This window comes from Cydia strobilella, chromosome 17, assembly GCF_947568885.1.
Source record: "Cydia strobilella chromosome 17, ilCydStro3.1, whole genome shotgun sequence".
Taxonomy (NCBI): domain Eukaryota; kingdom Metazoa; phylum Arthropoda; class Insecta; order Lepidoptera; family Tortricidae; genus Cydia; species Cydia strobilella.
In genome coordinates this window covers 596765-615647 of record NC_086057.1, presented here as the reverse complement: position 1 = coordinate 615647, position 18883 = coordinate 596765, and the positions used below count along the sequence as shown (strand labels likewise).

Below are 18883 nucleotides of genomic sequence, written 5' to 3'. Positions count from 1 at the left end.
CTTTTCGGCAGTAAACTAAAATAAGCGTTTTAATTTTTAAAGGCTTAAGTTTAGCCTTAAGTTGTTATGGAATTGTTTTTTTTTTCTGTATATTGACATTTATTGATTAAATTTATAGATTTTTAAAGTGTCTATTACAAATATGAAAATAAATAATTATAATCATAAAATTCATTGCCCTGATACTTTGCGAGCGCCGGAAAATTTCTATAAAATGATGAAAAATCTTACTCCCTTGCGAAATAACAACGTTCGCAAGGTGAATTCGAAAAATTACTTCAATTTTATTGAAAGATTACTCCTAAAAATATTTGGAAGCTAAGGCGTAATATAATAAAAAATGTTTCATAATGCTAAGATTTGTTTTCTGTTTTAGTAGGTAAAGTCAGCATCAAAAGTAATGAAACAAACTATGCGTCAAAAGTATTTAGCATTCTCTAATAATTATATAAACAGAAAAACATAAGGCCCACTATGTAAGTAGAACAATTATTAGACTGTGAGATAATTAATAACGTGAGTAGAGATACAAGATCATCATCATCATCATTCTAGCCTTCAATCGCCCACTGCTGAGCATAGGCCTTACACGTCACTTATTCCGGTCCTGGGCTAGTCTCATCCAAAAGTGCCCCGCAATTTTTCGAACGTCATCCACCCAACGAGCCAACGGACGCCAGGCGCTTCTTTCATCCGAAAGCGGCCACCAATCCGTCAACATTTTGGTCCACCTGCCATCACTCTGCCTGGAAACATGTCCCAAGATATATTTGGAAAAGCTACGTGGCAGATACTTTTGGAGCGTTGTTTCATCCGCTAATATTGTTGCCGACTGTACAAAAAATATATTATTTCTCGCAGAATATGGCTAAGGATTAAAAACCATTATGCCATTTGATATTTTCATGTTTACCATGACCATTCCCTTGATCTTATCAATAACAAAACAAGTTAGTTTCAAAATATGTTCTACCGCTTGTACAATGGGCTGTGTTCTGAAGATTTTTTATTATTATAAACTGATCGGCGATTGGCCCTAGTCACACCTGATGGAAAGTGAAGACAGGGCCTAAGATGGAGCTCACCGGTTCAGTAACAGCCTATTCACTCTTGTTTTAAAGAAACCGAGGTCATATTGATCAGGGAATACAGATGGCGGGAGCGCATTCCATTCCTTAGCCGTCCGTACCAAAAAGGAGGAGGCAAAACGTTTCGTCCGAACGAATGGAATGTGGACCACGAACGGGTGCATTCGCTCCCCGCGCCTGGATGTCCGATGATGGAAAGGGGAAGGTGGGATCAGGTCGTGTAGTTCCTGTGCGCACTCCCCGAAATGTATCCGATAGAACACCGAAATTGTTTGACATGATGCTAACGGCCGCTTTCTATCATCGCACCGCTCGCCGCCGGCAGGGTGTTCATCCTCGTACCCTAGAACCTAAATGGTCGCGTACTGTGCGGTTTAAAAGGAATTTCCTCCCGCGCACGCTTCGCCTGTGGAATGAGCTCCCTGCCGAGGTTTTCCCGGTGTATAAGTATTCCGGGTAGTATTAAGTTTCCGGGTGTTAAGTATTTCTTCGAAAAAGGAGTGTACAGGTTTTGCGCATGTAAAATCTCTGCTGTTGCAGGCGTCCATAGGTTACGGTGACTGCTTACCATCAGGCGGGCCGTATGCTCGTTTGCCACCGACGTGGTATAAAAAAACTCAATCCACTCGTCTGCAGCTAAGAGCGAAATCAACGCAAATTTTCTGCTCAATAACCCACAATGTTACTTTAAGTAAGCTCTATTTGTCAACCGTGAAACACTTTTGTTGGATTCCCTTTGATCTTGATGAATAAAAAATTCGAATGCCGAAACGTGTCGAGTGAGCGGTATTAGGTTTATTTTTAGTATTTTCCCTTTTATATTAATTTTGTTACTTTTGTGTATATGTGTATGAGTGTTAAGGGGCCCACCCATTACGAGTCCGCCGGACCATATAGGGACCATGCGCGTTGGAGGGTCTGCCATCTTGTGGCCTGAATCGGAACCATAAACATCACATGTACATGACACTTCACGCCAAAGCAAGTGCTGCCATCTTGTGGGCTACTTTGGAAGCATAAACTGCACATTTACGCCTCGCACCAAAAATCTGACGTCTCCTGTGTTGCCCCCTACAGTTTATGCACGCTCTCTATCGGCCTGTCAGTTGTTCACTGTCAAATTTTTGTTCTACCTGACAGAACGATATCGTCCGGCGGACTGGTAATGGGTGGACCCCTGTAAGTTTAGATTTTATAGTAGTTTATGTGACTGCTGCATAATGAAAGGCATTAAAATACGAGTATGTGTTTATGAAACGAGCTGAAAATCAGTTTCATAAAAACACCAAACGAGTGTTTTAATGCATAATGCATATGGTGAGCTGCAAAATTGCATGGAGAAATTATGAATGAATGCATTGATAAAGACGCCATGCACTTTTACGGCTGATGGTACAATTTCACTCACGACTGCGTCAACACAAACGCAGTGCATCTCACTTGCACCAATATCAGTTTGAGTAAGAGGGAGATGCATTGCGAATTTGCTTACGCAGTCGCAAGCGAATATGTTCATGTCAAGCTCTTGGCAAGGATACTGTTTTTTCTTGAACTGTATATTTGGGTGAATCAACTATTTCTTGTTGTTATTGTGTCCCGTCAGCCAGGGGACAATATTAACACAGTTTGTTAGACGAAATGTTGTATAACGATCCACAAACGTGCTTATTAGCTCAGCCTTATATCTACCACAAAAATGCATGTTTGGTTATTTTAATTACCATAAAATCGGGGTTTTAAGAGTGACCCAGGAGAACGTAACCATGGCAACGAGTGACAAGAAAAAGTTGATTCACCCATTTATAAAGGTTCCTGACAATGTATTCGGGTTTCAATCGAGGTGTTTGAAAAGTTCTTCAGGTAAACCACATTTTCACAGAATCGCCCTGAAACTCCAGTTCGGTTTCATTATGCGTACTTTTAAATAAAGCAACAATTTATTACTTTGAGGATTTTGCTCTTTGATGGAGAATGGACTCATTTTTGTTGAAAACCATTTAATTTGCTGCGTAATAATAGTTTTCGGTTTGTATTTATTTGCCTTGGTAATATAATGTGAAAAATAATGAAATTGTAAAATGTAAAAGCATTGATGTGGCTTATACATACATACATACATACATACATATAATCACGCCTACCTATATTTCCCGGAGGGGTAGGCAGAGATCACGGATTTCCACTTGCTACGATCCTGGCATACCTCTTTCGCTTCCTTCACTTTCATAACATTCCTCATACACGCTCGCCGGTTTAAGGTGCTCTTGACCTGGCCTTTCTTCAGGATTTCCCCGATCTGATCAGTGAAAGTCCTCCGAGGTCTGCCCCTTCCAACTCCCGTTTCTACCTCTCCCTTATACACTCTTTGTTAGCCTTATTTCACCCATTCTTTCCACGTGTCCAAACCATCTCAACATACCTTTCTCAATTTTTGTCACTACATCTTCGTTCAGTCCACACTTTTCCCTTATCACACTTGTGGCTTATCACTCATCAAAATCGTCATTCCTCAGCTTGTATAGGTATAGGTGACACTCACAGATCTAAAATAACATTGTCTTAAAGATAATTGAAGTGTGCAAAAATGTAAAGCCATTATATACATATTCATATTCATAGTTTGTTTCACATGAACCCTGGTAGGGCACGGCAATTATCTTAAATCTAAAGATTGATTCATGTATGTACAATATATTTATGAACCCTGGTAGGGCACGGCAATTATCTTAAATCTAAAGATTGATTCATGTATGTACAATATATTTATGAACCCTGGTAGGGCACGGCAATTATCTTAAATCTAAAGATTGATTCATGTATGTACAATATATTTATGAACCCTGGTAGGGCACGGCAATTATCTTAAATCTAAAGATTGATTCATGTATGTACAATATATTTGACAATGTATTATATATTATATATTATATTAATGGTGTGCCGAGGCCAAAGCCTTTATTAAGGATATAGGGCGACGCTTAAGGGAAAGGGGCGGCGACCCTCGCTCTGGTTCTTTCCTCGTCCAAAAGATATCCCTGGCCATTCAGCGAGGTAATGCCGCCAGTATTTTTGGCACATTTGGTCCGGGGGATAATCAGAGTGGGGGGTAATATTGTATTTGTTGTAATTTAGTTTTACTTTTTTGAATTAATTATTTTTATTAATAAAATCATGTATTATTTAACTTTAAATGATTTCATAGTTGTATTATATAATGATTTCCAACGTCAATAACAGATTTTATGTCACTAAAAACTATAAAATTAAATATAAAATAATAATATAGATACATTTTTTCATGATTGCGAAAGAGGCACGTACAAATGAAAACACGTTACCACTTGAGTTTCATAGCAGCCGCTAACGGTCGCTTAAATGTACGAAAACGTAAGATCAGCGAACTTGAAACAACAAAAAGCTGATTCAGGAGATATAATGCAATTGCAAAAACAAATAATTTACTCTTCCATATGTAATTTCTGTAAGTTAACATCATTTCGATTTTGGTCAAACTTTTGATATTTAACTTTTAATCTTTTATAGTAATTTTGTATAAAACAGAAACGTCTGCGAACGTTGCTATTAAGCTTAGAATAAAATTAAAAGTAGAATAATTTCCTGTCTTGGGTGAGACTTGAACTCACGACCACTGGATAACTAGTCCAGTACTCTGGTATCTGAGCTACCAATACCTCATCCATGGGCAGCAAATATTTCCACCATATGAGCTTTTCAAATCTTTTATATTAGTGATCTGTGGTAACACTACAAACCATTTAAACAATTTGTTAAAGTGGCACCAATCAATAACAGCGAGAGATATGCCTAATGAGACTGTTGCATTTTGCGAGTATAAACCAGCGTGAAAATTAAAACAGAACTCTTTATATCCCAATCGAAATTAACCCTTTTTCAATATTGCCTGCATAATGGCGACACGAGCGCACCGGTCGCCGGTCGCCTCGTGTCAAAATGTAGCTGTTATTAAATATTTAACTTTTAATCTTTTATAGTAATTATGTATCAAACAGAAACTAGAATAAAAAGGAATTATAATAAAATTTAAAGTAGAATAATTTACTATCTTGGGTGAGACTTGAACTCACGACCACTGGATCACTAGCCCAGTGCTCTGGCTCTGGCTCTGGACTAGCTACCAAGACCTCATCCATGGGCAGCAAATATTTCCAACATATGGGCTTTTCAAATCTTTTATATTAGTGATCTGTGGTAACACTACAAACCATTTAAACAATTTGTTAGTGGCACCAATCGCACCAATAACAGCAAGAGATATGCCTAATGAGACTGTTGCATTTTGCGAGCATAAACCAGCGTGAAAATTAAAACAGAATTCTTTATATCCCAATCGAAATTAACCCTTTTTCAATATTGCCTGCATAATGGCGACACGAGCGCACCGGTCGCCGGTCGCCTCGTGTCAAAATGTAGCTGTTATTAAATTGTCCAGAAATGCCGGTATCTGCTGGTCGTCACGCGCGACTGCGTATCGAGACCGCGACGAACAAAGCAACGTGCATACGGGGATTTATTAAAACTTATTATTGATGAATGAATTTTGTTTACCGTTGTATTTGGAACGGGTCTCTATTGTTTCCCATGTAGTTTTAAGTCATAATGTAGTGTTTGTCCACATTTTTGTTAGTCATAGTTTGGTTTTTCTCAGAAACGCGTAACTTTTCAGGATTGTCATAAAACAAACCTAACCTAACCTATCTATAGGATAACCTGAGGAAAATCCTGAAAAGTTAACGGTTTCAGAATTAGGACTAATGATAATATGACAATCATTACATTATGACTTTCAATAATTATGTCAAACAAAGGGCCCCATTTGGAACTTATGTGAGATTTTATTTGATAAAACGGGTCTTGGTAGATGAAAATATTTTGAATAAATCGAAAAAGAATTGAATACCGGTAAAATTAACCGATTACCACGTACAACCTTGAAACATTTTTATTTCGGTATTGTTGAAATAATGTTTCTTTTGTGCCAGCTATTTCACGTAGAACTTTTTTTTTACTTTTTCTTTAAAGATCAGTCGCTTTTTGTGGGTATTGTCTAAAGTTTTGTTCGAATTAACGCAGTCTGCTCTTCTTAAGTACCTATTTGTCATCCAGGAAAATTATTTTAGTAACTTTAGGGCCAAAACTTTCAAAATGAAACTATTACTGTCTATATACAATGTGTGGCCTGTAATAGGAGCAAAAAATTAAACTGTAGGCTGTACTCATACCAACCAGCATTTGTTCAGTGACTTTTAAAAATAACTTGTGTTTTGATTTTTAATACACTAAAGTTTTTTCCAAGACGCAATGTATTGCGAATTTTGTTATGTTTAAGGTGTGACAGGCAACGTCAATCACAATGATGGCGTACATTGAAGATAATATTTATTTTGTATGAAAAATACGAAGTCCAAGTCTTCATTATTTTTAAAAGTCGCTGAACAAATGTTGGTCAGTTTGAGGAGTATAGCCTACAGTTTAAATTTTTGCTCCTATTACAGGCCACACATTGTATATGTCTCATCAGGCCATTTTGTAGTAAATTAAATTAAAAATTCCTACATTTCTTTGAAAATGGTATAAAAGCATAAAAAATAAACGACTAAACGGTTAATATTTTCAACTAACCGAGTAATCATTTTTCTACAGTGTGAAGAAACGGTTTCACAAATTATCTAATTTCTTCCCTTAGGCAAACTCTACTATAAAATAAGTAGGAAAGAATTAAATGTCAAACCCACATCCCTTGGCAAACAATAATTATTATAATCTCGATTATATCACATGCCAAACGAAAAACAACCTTCTCCACTCGAATTGGAGTCCATTTTTGTATAAGCAGAGTTGCACAGCCAAATGTAATAATGTAATAATTGCGTTTACTTTGCTTCCGCCCCAAGGGTTGTCACAGTCGTGTAATTATTCTACGCTTATAATCGAGGTCCTGTTAGCCCTACAGCACAAAGTAAATAAATGAAGAAGAAATTCCTAGATTTGTCTGGTCAAACCTCGGGTTGACAAGTTTAGGGCCAAAGCCCGAAACTAATAACTTGTTTCAGCATTTGACAAGTAACTAACCGGTCAATTAGAACAACGTGATAATTACTAGATACGAGAACAATACGAGATTAGATACGTTATAGTTTAGTTCTCAACTAGTTATCTTTTGCAGTTCGATTCGAGAAACCAATTGTCATTTCACGCTACAATTATTGTGACGTTTTGGGATATCCATTAGATATCCATTGGATGTATAAGTAATATCTTAAGCAAATCTTAAAGAGATCGTTCAAGAGGACATTCGGAATCGCAGAAATGTCAAATTTGACATGACTTTCTTAAATATCTCGTTATCGTTTCTGTTTCATATCTAATGGATATCTAGCTGATATCTAAATCATTGTTCGAATTAGCCCGTAAGCCTATTCAAACTTTACCAACAGTAATTTATTTAATTTTATGGCCTTTTAGGATCAAATATTCATTTAATTTTTAACAAGCAGAAACGTCTGCGATTGATGCTATTAAGCTTAGAATAAATTTAAAAGTGGAAAAATTACTGCCTTGGGTGAGACTTGAACTCACGGCCTCTGTATAGATACTCCAGCGCTCAGCGCTAAGCTTAATAGCATCGATCGCAGACGTTTCTGCTTGTTAAAAATTAATTTAGAATGGGTAGCACATCGTAACTGGTGAATTTCCAATATGACTTGGAACTCCGGTGGCCGTTTAAGAAGTCTAACACTCTTACGGTAGATGTCGCTAGGGTCCCCTAGACCCATATAGTGGGAAGATTTGCTGACTATGGATGAGGTCTTGGTGGCTCAGTTGGCAGAGCGCTGGAGTATCTATCCAGAGGCCGTGAGTTCAAGTCTCACCCAAGGCAGTAATTTTTCCACATTTAAATTTATATAATATTGATTTCACTCGCAGTGGTTCTCACTCTGGTGCAAAAAAGAAGCGCTGCGAGTAAGGTTAAACGGTCTTCACTTTCCATAAAGTGTGACTAGGGTCACTAGGGTCAATCGCCGGTTATATGCAAAAAAAACTCTTATCTATCTTTATCCCTCATATAATTATGTATAATATACAGGGTGTCCCTAGCCATTGGACACAGCCGAAATGTACATATACAATAGGATATTTAGAACCAGTATACAAAGTATCATAACAACCGGTGTAGCCCCAGATTGAATACATACGTTAGATGACGCAAATACCACGATTTGTATTGAAACCAAGCGTGCCGACTTTTCCATACAAAATTTACGCATAATATAATTTTAAAATTACTTATCGGTGATAGAAAATATGTTCTTGCCTTTGGGTGCTCGCAATTTTTGGGCTGTTGCAGTTAATTATCATGCAACGAAGCATTTTTTAAGTTTTCATGGACGTCCGGCTGCAACAACTGACGCGCGTGGACTGTAAAGAGCGACGGTCAACCTCGACGCTTGGTCGGGTTTCGAACACGCGAAGTAGATGCATTTGCATCTTCTATGGTATATTTATTTCTGTGGGTGTAGCGGTTATAACTTATATAACAAATTACGATATTTTACTTTGGAGGCAGTATGCGTTAGTAGCTCCAATAGATGGTAGCTCCTGAGGTAATAAATAGTATGAAACCTTCTTCGACCTTTTTGATTAACTTTTTTATTTATGACACTAATCGTACGAATCGTCGACGATCCCAAACTCACAAGCGGTATCGAACCTTTAAGTCTAAGGAGAGACTTCGCCTCCTTGTGTGTGTTCTACCGCTTGTACAATGGGCTGTGCTCTGAAGAATTGTTTGACATGATGCCAACGGCCGCTTTCTATCACCGCACCGCTCGCCATCGGCAGGGTGTTCATCCTCACACCCTAGCACCTAAATGGTCGCGTACTGTGCGGTTTAAGAGGAATTTCCTCCCGCGTACGCTTCGGCTGTGGAATGAGCTCCCTGCCGAGGTTTTCCCGAGGGGCTACAGTATGGGGTTCTTCAAAAAAGGAGTGTACAGGTTTTTAAAGGGTCGGCAACGCGCGTGTAATATCTCTGGTGTTGCAGGCGCTCATAGGCTACGGTAACTGCTTACCATCAGGCGGGCCGTATGCTTGATTGCCACCGACGTGGTATAAAAAAAAAAAAAATAAGATTCTGACTTTTGACAAATGTCACCATTGCCGACAGACAGACAGACAGACGGACATTGGAGTCTTAGTAATAGGGTCCCGTTTTTACCCTTTGGGTACGGAACCCTAAAAACAGCCACTATCTCTAGGTACCTAGTCAATTTGGGATTGCGCAAAACATGCGGCCACAATTTTACTAGATCCCTGAAAACATTGAGTTTGGTCAAGCTCTGAATATCAGTGGATGAGCATCGTAATTATAATCCAGGTATTCGAGGCATAAAAATCTTAACTTGATTTGTTATAAATATACTAGAATACCTACGTTTAGACATGAGAGCGCTGGTGGTCTACCGGTAAGAACGTGCGACTTGCAATCCAGAGGTCGCGGGTTCAAACCCCGGCTCGTACCAATGAGTTTTTCGGTACTTATGTACGAAATATCATTTGATATTTACCAGTCGCTTTTCGGTGAAGGAAAACGTCGTGAGGAAACCGGACTAATCGCAACAAGGCCTAGTTTCCCCTCTGGGTTGGAAGGTCAGATGGCAGTCGCTTTCGTAAAAACTAGTGCCTACGCCAATTCTTGGGATTCGTTGCCAAGCGGACCTCAGGCTCCCATGAGCCGTGGCAAAATGCCGTGACAACGCGAGGAAGATGATGATGACCTACGTTAAGACATGACTTGCAGTACAAAAAGATGTTTCAAACTTACTCTAATGACTCAACAAAGTAGTTAGACCAAGAAAAGTTCGCAACGATTTTGATAGCATACGCAGTAAGTGTTATTTATTATATACGTCATAATTTTATAGAAGTTTGACGTTTAACGTGACTTGTACTGCGTGTGCTATCGAAATCGTTGCAAACTTATCTTGGTCTAAGTATTAAAAAAAAATTTAAGCTTAAAGCGAGGTCTACCGCTTACAGAGCCACTAGTTTTAAGGGGTCCACTGACTATCAGTCCGCCGGACGATATCGGCCTGTCAGTTGTTCGGAACTGTCAAATTTTTGTTCTAACTGACAGGCCGATATCGTCCGGCGGACTGATAGTCAGTGGGCCCCTTTATATCTAATTCAAACACAGCTACCGCTTACAGAGCCACTAGTTTTATACCTAATTCAAACACAGCTACCTCTCACGCTCAAAAATAAGCACGAGTCAGATGCACTGCGAGTGAAGTTCGTATCATATCAATAATAAATGTTCTAGCTTCATAAAATTCGATTCGGCCTCCAGTACGCGTAACAAGGGTTTTCAATTAACCGAATTGTTTTAACGTGTATTTACGCATCGCTGAGCTGGATATGTGTATTTTGGGAATGTATTGTTTAACATATGGTCCAGGGGTCTTTATTTTAACACTGAAATAGAATAGATATCAGAAAGTTTTTTGAATAGCGACCAAGATTATTCTGATGAATTATTTGGTTGAAGTGAACTCTTCTACGTGTTTATTTTTTTTGCCTTATTGTCTATTTAAATTAAAATAATTATCTTTTGTATACGGGCGAATGACAGCTAATTGATTATTATGATTCCAATATGCATGGAGACTGTATAAAGGAGCCAAATCTCTATGTATGAAAAGTGTCCATCAAAAAACAGTAATTAGGCGGCGCCACCATACACCGAAATACTACCAAAAAACAACCTACGTAATTTGGTCGGGTTATTTGTTGCCTTATATGGTTCATGTTATACTCATGTCCCAGAGCCTAACTAGCGCCACCGGAGAGATTAGGAACTATTATTTAAAGCTTAACGCGGTCACTTTTACAACAATTCTGCCATAAGAGATTGCGATCCTTTCTATACCATCCATACCAATATGATTCAAATATCGGGGCACGTTCCAATTGGCCTGTATGCATGCTTCGAGCAACACGGAAGGGAGTCGGCATTCGCACTATCCCCCCTCTGCCGAGGTACAAGAGATCGAGGTGTGCAAGATTTGTCTGTGACGTGCATCATTTTCTATGTATTTGTATCATTATTATAGATTGGATTTTGTATGTAGTGAGTGAGAAGTGCGACGGTGTGCACGTTTGCCCCTGCAAAAAACAATAAAGGGGCCCACTGACTATCAGTCCGCCGGACGATATCGGCCTGTCAGTTAGAACAAAAATTTGACAGTTCCGAACAACTGACAGGCCGATATCGTCCGGCGGACTGATAGTCAGTGGGCCCCTTAAGGCTCGCATCGGTCGGCGCCTGTCGACGCGTCGACAGCTTTTTCGCTCTTATTGCGAGGACACAAAGCTTTTTCCCATCGGCTTTTGCCGACAGCGCATCGATATATCTGAGGAGACCCTTATCTGTCACGGCTGTTATGCGTGGGACAGAAGTATGGTCGGCATGTCAGTTGTCACTTAAACAAACCGAATTTACCTGATCCACTACATAATTCAGCAATAACATTGACACCGACTGCCACAGACACATGTCGCCGCTATACTTACTCAACCTCGTATCTGCAACACTCATTTGATGACAAAAGCACCCGTATTCCGAATGAAAGAAAAGCGACATTTCCATCAAATGATTATTGCAATTATGAGGTTGAGTAAGTATAGAGACGATGTACCTTGATTATATCAGGCTATGTGTTGTCTGCTCGAGCACAAGAGTCAATTGCTTGAACAAACCAGTCTTATATCATACTAGCTTTTGCCCGCGACTTTGTCTGCGTAGTTAGTAATTTGGGTAGCTTATTTTTTATCCAATCTGCTTTTTATCGATTCCCCATAGAAATTTCCACCCACCCTTTTCACCCCCTTAAAGTTAGTTTTAGTTTTTGTTTTAACCTTAAATAATACTAACATTATCCTTGTTTTGTTTTTTGTTTTATTTCTTACTAACCAGTGTTTAGCATCGAGAAACGAGTGCAAATTCTTCCGAGATGCCGACCAGACAGAACCAGTGCAATAAAAAAAGGTCAAAATCCATGTCAACCGGGCAACTGGAAGGCTTTGAAACCAACCCCCGTGCCTTGAAACCGTCGCAACGCTCAAGATTCCAATTTTCGAATTCAAGTTTGGAATCTTTCACTTGCTCGGGTATCAATATTAGCACGAGAGGTTAAACAATAAATTTGCCCTCTTGTAAAACAAATAATTATTACATGCCTAGAATCCTTAATTTCTATGTATACCTCAAACACAGCAAGCTGGCACTTTACGTAACCTATTTATTCAATACGCTGTTAACAAGCTTTCCATTCAATTATCAACCGTAAATCTAAGTAATAAAGATCACTGCGGCCTGCGGACGCATTTACGCAAAGTACTACGGTATTTATTAAAATTGAAATTATAATACGCGTTAAGCGCAGCGGCGTAGCAGTGCTACGGCGTAGCAGTGCCACGGCGTAGCACTACTACGTTTACATTAATCGATGGGAGGTCGGTAATTGATTTAGTTGACTTCAAAGAAATGAAATTTCAGGATATTCAGTACAAAGGTGTATATTACTGTTGTAGCTACTGATTTTGAGTTATAAAATTAGTACGTGCGGAAATGTATACCTACGGATCTTACTGACTGTGCAAATTAATATACTTAACAGTAAGTTTTGCAACTTGCGAGTCTTTTTTAGGGTTCCGTACCCAAATTGTAAAAACGGGACCCAATTACTAAGACTCCGCTGTCCGTCTGTCCGTCCGTCTGTCCTTCTGTCCGTCTGTCTGTCTATCACCAGGCTGTATCTCATGAACCGTGATAGCTAGACAGTTGAAATTTTCACAGATGATGAAAATGAAAATGAAAATGAAATTTTATTGATAACAATCGTTACAGGTCTGTTTATGTTTTATACATATTAAACCTACAATCTACATACACGTGGTAAAGTTGAGGTTTTTTAGGCAGACAGTCTTAATGACAATTATATTTACAATTCATTACATATATGTTTATTTGTTACATTCATCTAACTATATTATATTTAGAATTTATAATTATTTATACGTTTCATGTATTCATTTATATATTTCAAATTCATAATTTATCATTATATTATAAGGTAAGTGGCATGTCAAAAAATTCATTGTAGTCATAGAACATATTAGTAAGGAGCCACTTGTTTAGCCTAGATTTAAAACCGGCGGTGGAAGATGCATTTCTGACGCATTCCGGGAGGCGGTTAAATACTGATGGTCCGAGACAATAGACCGATTTCGCCGACTTCGCTAGTCTGTGGCGCTCTGCTACTAATCTATCTGCGTGTTTGTTGCTACGTAGGGGGTACCTTAGGTTTGTACCTCTGCACTTAAATAGCCCTCGATTATCGTATGTGAATACAGATACCTGTTGTATAAGTATACAGGGTAGGGGCATGATTTTAAAATCTATAAAGAGATCGCGGGCAGGGGCGTCGTTGGGCTTGCTGGCCATACCGCGGAGTGCAAGCTTCTGGAGGGAGAAAATGCGGTACCAATCAGCGGCCCGGGCCCACAGCTCCGTACCGTATGTCAGTAACGAGTGGACCGTTGCAAAGTAACATTCCCGCACCGCGGCCCGGCCGGCTGTTCGTGCCAGGCGGCGCAGCGCGAAACATGCCTTACCCAATCGGCTGCACATCTCATCTATGTGCTGCTCCCATGTAAACGCGCTGTCTATGTGGAACCCGAGCAAGCGAGTACAGGACACTTGCTGTAAGGGGGAGTCGTCTGCACACACGCGTAGGCTTTCACTGGGGTGGCCGTTTAGTTTGACTGTCATGAAGCAGGTCTTGTTTTTGTTTAGTGCCAAACCGTTAGTTTTAAACCACTCGTTAAGCTGCAGTGCTACGCTATTTACGACGGCGCCTAGTTGATTTTTCGTAGGCGTACTTACAACTGCCGTGACGTCGTCGGCGTACATGTAGATATCCGCACCTTTTATTGCCAGCGGTAGGTCATTGAGAAGGATGCTGAAGAGGGTGTTTGAGAGGCAGGACCCCTGCGGGACCCCCAATAGGTTCTGGCGCTCCGACGATGTGACGCTGCCACCTCCCCCAACGACCACTTGGGTCCTACCGGTCATAAACGAGAGCAAGAGATTAAGTGCAGGGCCACGGATACCGTAGTGCTCAAGTTTGTCTGCTACAAGCCCGTGGTCGGCAGTATCGAAAGCGCGTGAGAGGTCACAGCAAATGATAGCCACGTGGTGACCTGCCTCGCGGGCGCGCAGCGCGCAGTGTGTCACTTCCCTTACCAAGTCGGTGGTCGATCGGCCCTGGCGATAAGCGTACTGTCTGTCCGAAAGAACATTCCTAGTCAGCCAAAAGGACAGCAACCTTTTGTTTAAGCCCACTTCAAGACACTTGCTGAGAGCTGGTACTAAAGCTATAGGACGGTACGATTTAGGGTCTTTTTTGTTGCCTTTGCCTTTGTATAACGGGCAGATCTTAACTTTCTTCAGACGGTCTGGATATGATCCTAACCGCATACAATTATTAAATAGCTGTGAGAGTACGAAGCTCAATACCGGGCTAGCTTGTTTAAGTAGGTTTGCGGATAGGCCGTAAACATCGGTGCTATTTTTTGCCGCTATGGATGATGTTATAATAGTATTAATTTCGCCCGGGGTGAAGGGGGATAGTCGCAGTGAGCAATCACTATAAGACGTGCGGCGGGATATCGACGTTAGGCATTGCACACGATCGGCGGTAGGCGCACCGCACGCGGTGCTCGCAGATATGAATTCCTCGTTCAGTGCATCGACAAGATGTTGCTTTGACGCAAACGGGTTTCCGGCATCGTCGACGAGGAGGTCTGTAAAGTCAACACGCTCGCGAGGTGCTCTAGCTATCTCGCAGTTTATGGCACGCCACATAGCTCTGCTTTTGTTCACACTGTTTTGTATTGTGGAATTGAAGTATTCCGTGCGTTTTGTCTGCAATTTACGGTTGTAAGTGTTGAGTAATTTGGTCGTAACACTCGTAACGGTATTTAGGTGACTATTATCAGAAATAGTTTTAGTAATGGCAATTACGTCAAACAGTAGTATTTTTAAGTTAATGAGTTCTGAGTCTATCCACGGGTTTTTGTTGTGGTGTATCGTGACAGTTTTATATGGTAAGTGAATGTCTATTAGGTTGGTCATGGTATTAATTATTCTAGAAGCAAATTGCTCGCACTCGCCTTGGTGTTTAGCGGCTAAATTATACCAGTCTATGCTTTCTAGCGCGGTTAGAAATGAGTTTATATTTTTATGGTTAAAAACACGTTTTTTAACAGTAATGGATCGCGGCTCTGGGGTCGATCGCGGGACGATGTATTTCTATTGCCGCAGCGCTATAACAACAAATACTAAAATACATAATAATATAAATATTTAAATGGGGCTCCCATACAACAAACGTAATTGTTTTGCTGTTTTTTTTTCGTAATGGTACGGAACCCTTCGTGCGCGAGTCCGACTCGCACTTGGCCGGTTTTAATTTATAAATGACACTAATTTTGTTTACACTTCTCATGCTCGTAAAGTTCGACTAAGTCGTGCGTAGATGACATAAAATTGCTTATTATATTCTAGAGCAGTAAAATCATTTATTACGACCCTTATTGACAGCAATTAAGTCCAAAATCTGCCATACCAACTGTTAGCCCTGCCGACGCGCCCCCGACCGGCGCGCTCCCTACCGACGCGCCCCCGACCGGCGCGCTTCCGACCGACGCGCCCCCGACCGGCGCGCTCCCTACCGACGCGCCCCCGACCGGCGCGCTCCCTACCGACGCGCCCCCGACCGGCGCGCTCCCGACCGACGTGCCCCGCGCCCCCGACCGGCCCGAGTACAATTTTCTTTATTCTTGAATAAATACGATAAAATAACCTAAAATATTAGATATTTTTGTATGTATATTTTAGTCACAATCCAATTGAAAAGCAGTGTGTAACTGAGGCATGAATGTCAGTTTTTATCCTCGACTAAATTGCCTCAGATGATAATACATCGCTTTATGCCCTTGTTGTACAATCTACTTGTTTTAAATCGAAAAGGTGTAATAAAGGTGAAAAAGTGCAATATTCATTCTTTTTATTATATATTAAAAAGTTTCATTCGGATTGATTAAAAAAAACTTTTCTACTTTACCTAGGTTTTTTGCAATGTTCTGGATATGTACTACCAGTGTCAAAAGTGACGTTTCCGGTTGAAAAATGACACTTATTCACACCATTTTCGAATTTACCCCAAAGCACCCTATGACACTGACAAATTATATCCATAACAAATCCAGATCTAATTCATAACCTGTATTTACAATTGGATTAACCTCTCGTTAATCACAGTAACACACGCCTGCAAATATCAATTTACATCCTATTCTGTGTATCACTGCGAGTTGCTTACGATATTATTCGACCGTGTCAGAGTTAACATGGGTGCCTATTTGTCCTTGATAATTCAATAATTAAATTTAGTTTTGCTTTGTTCTACGAAACTAGGGGGACGCTTTGAGATTGATATCATCTTTGTATCATATTGCAATATTTAATACGGTTCTCAGACTTTTTGTGTTATTATTATAATAGTAACCCTGTATACAGGTTGGCCAAAAAATATGTGCGTTCCCGTTACCAGGGAGATTTTGGGATTATACTGAGCAACTTTCACTATGGGACCAACCCCGAAATCGTGAAAAAAATTTGGCTGTTTCATACATTTCGGCTGGTCCATTTTCTATGGGAGGGTATTTTTTTTCGTGATTTCGTGTTTGGTTCCATAGTAATAGTTGCTCAGTATAATCCCAAAACCTCCCTGGCAACAGGAATGCACACAGTTTTTGGTCATCCTGTATATTCTTGCAAATTGTAGTGTATTGGAGGCATTCCACACTAGTCTACTTTGTAGGGAGTGTGACGTGTGCCCTTAATATAATATATAAAACCTGCAGAAAATCTGTATTACATACCGTTGAATATAAAGCTAAACACACACACGTTATCACGGCAAATACCGGCTTCTTAGCTTTATCAGAACTGTTTTTTTTTATACTACGTCGGTGGCAAACAAGCATACGGCCCGCCTGATGTTAAGCAGTCTCCGTAGCCTATGTACGCCTGCAACTCCAGAGGAGTCACATGCACGTGCCGACCCTAACACTCCTCTCCCTCGAGCTCTGGCAACCTTTCTCACCGGCAGGAACACAACACTATTAGTAGGGTCTAGTGTTATTTGGCTGCGGTTTTCTGTAAGGTGGAGGTACCTCCCCAGTTGGGCTCTGCTCTAGATCTGGAATGACATCCAGCCATCCAACTGTTAAAAAATAGCGTCAATTACCTGATACTTTTCTCAAATATCCCTATCAATGAACCTCAATCATTGAACTAAAGTATAGAACCGGCACAAAGAACCAGTATTTTGCGCCATGAGTTGCTGCCGATTTGGCATCAAATCATAGAAGCGGAGCGTGAATCTCGCGACCTAAACGCGTAAGCGCCATGATTTTTATGGCGCTTACTACGTTTTGAATTCGTCGTGTCGTAACAGGTGCCCAACCATCTTCCCTCTCCTGCTCTCAATGATTTGCAACAGGTCCTCTCCTGCACAAGGTTGAGAACTTCCTCGTTATATATATATAACGAGTATATTGTGTGTACTGTGTATTTCTCGGTATATTGTGTAAGGGAAAGTAGAAGGAAGGCGGAAGAGAGGGAGACCAAGAAGAACATACATGGACAAACTTAAGGAAAAGATAAACGTCATGTCGTATCAGGCGGTCAAACGAAAGGCTGAGGAAAGAGATACATGGAAATTGCTCCACCGACAAGAGCTAGGCTCTTAAATTAATGATGATGATGACTACGTGATTTCGAAGATTTCATTGTTTGGTATGTCGTCTATAGTAATAACTCATCTGAATACGGGTTCCTAAATTGTAAGCGTTTGGTTATTGTCAGATTTTTATACGGCGTCGATGGCAAACAAACATTGTGGCACGCTTGATGGTAATTGGTTACCGTATCCTTCTGACGCCTACACCTCAGCAGGGTGTTGCACGTGTACGACCCGTAAAACTTGCTTTATAAAATCTTCACGCTGATCTTTAACCTCGTTTCATTATGAAAGTTTAATAAAAGAAATAAATATGGTAGTTAAATTAAAAGAAGAACAAAAATAACAATTAACATAAACATAAACAGGTAGTTCCATCGGTTTGCCACTGTCTCTGTCACATTTCGCAAGAAAGAACGGGAAAGATCATGCGCGCCAAGTGTCAATTTTGATCGAATTTTGTCGATTTTTATTTATTTTAAAAACGTTACCCTACAATATCGAAATTCGAAAGCTATGAAATTACTATTTAAGTTAAGATTGTTTTTGTCTTCTTTTTTTGTTTATAGTATCACATAATAAATAACCGAGTAAAGTTGGATTAAAAGCCCGAGTTAGAGGTTACTTTGGGAATTAATTGTATCGAGCGAAGTGTCATAATTCGTGTATCTGAAGCTATGATATTAAAGGTAATATAGTCAAGAACTACATATATTTTTTCCACGTCTACGAATATCAACGCCTCTTAGAAAAACAGGATCATATAAGGAGATTTTTCGCCTTCTGGCTCAGGGAACCACCTTAAGGTGTGTGTAAACGTAGGTATCTAACGTTATTAACAGTTTAATCAATAAATACCTTTACATGATTATACACACACCATGA

At 40.0% G+C, this 18883-nt stretch overlaps 2 protein-coding genes and 1 long non-coding RNA gene across 4 annotated transcripts in view; all 3 read right to left on the bottom strand.

Moving 5' to 3' along the window:
• The window catches only part of LOC134748840 (uncharacterized), a 707412-nt gene that overhangs the window by 422834 nt on the left and 265695 nt on the right, over positions 1–18883 (bottom strand). The window lies entirely within an intron of this gene.
• LOC134748822 (uncharacterized) overlaps positions 1–18883 on the bottom strand; it is a 207472-nt gene that overhangs the window by 4800 nt on the left and 183789 nt on the right. Inside the window, exon 2 of one of the 2 annotated variants that reach the window (XM_063683630.1) lies at positions 9594–9752. The exons of the other annotated variant lie outside the window; for it this stretch is intronic. Within the exon in view, the coding sequence (XP_063539700.1) occupies positions 9666–9752 (87 nt within the window). The 3' untranslated portion in view covers positions 9594–9665. Of the gene's footprint in view, positions 1–9593; positions 9753–18883 lie in introns of those variants that run through there. 2 annotated transcript variants of the gene reach the window in all.
• Positions 1–18883, bottom strand: part of LOC134748837 (acetylcholine receptor subunit alpha-like 1) — a 423890-nt gene that overhangs the window by 391009 nt on the left and 13998 nt on the right. The gene's annotated exons all lie outside the window — the stretch shown is intronic.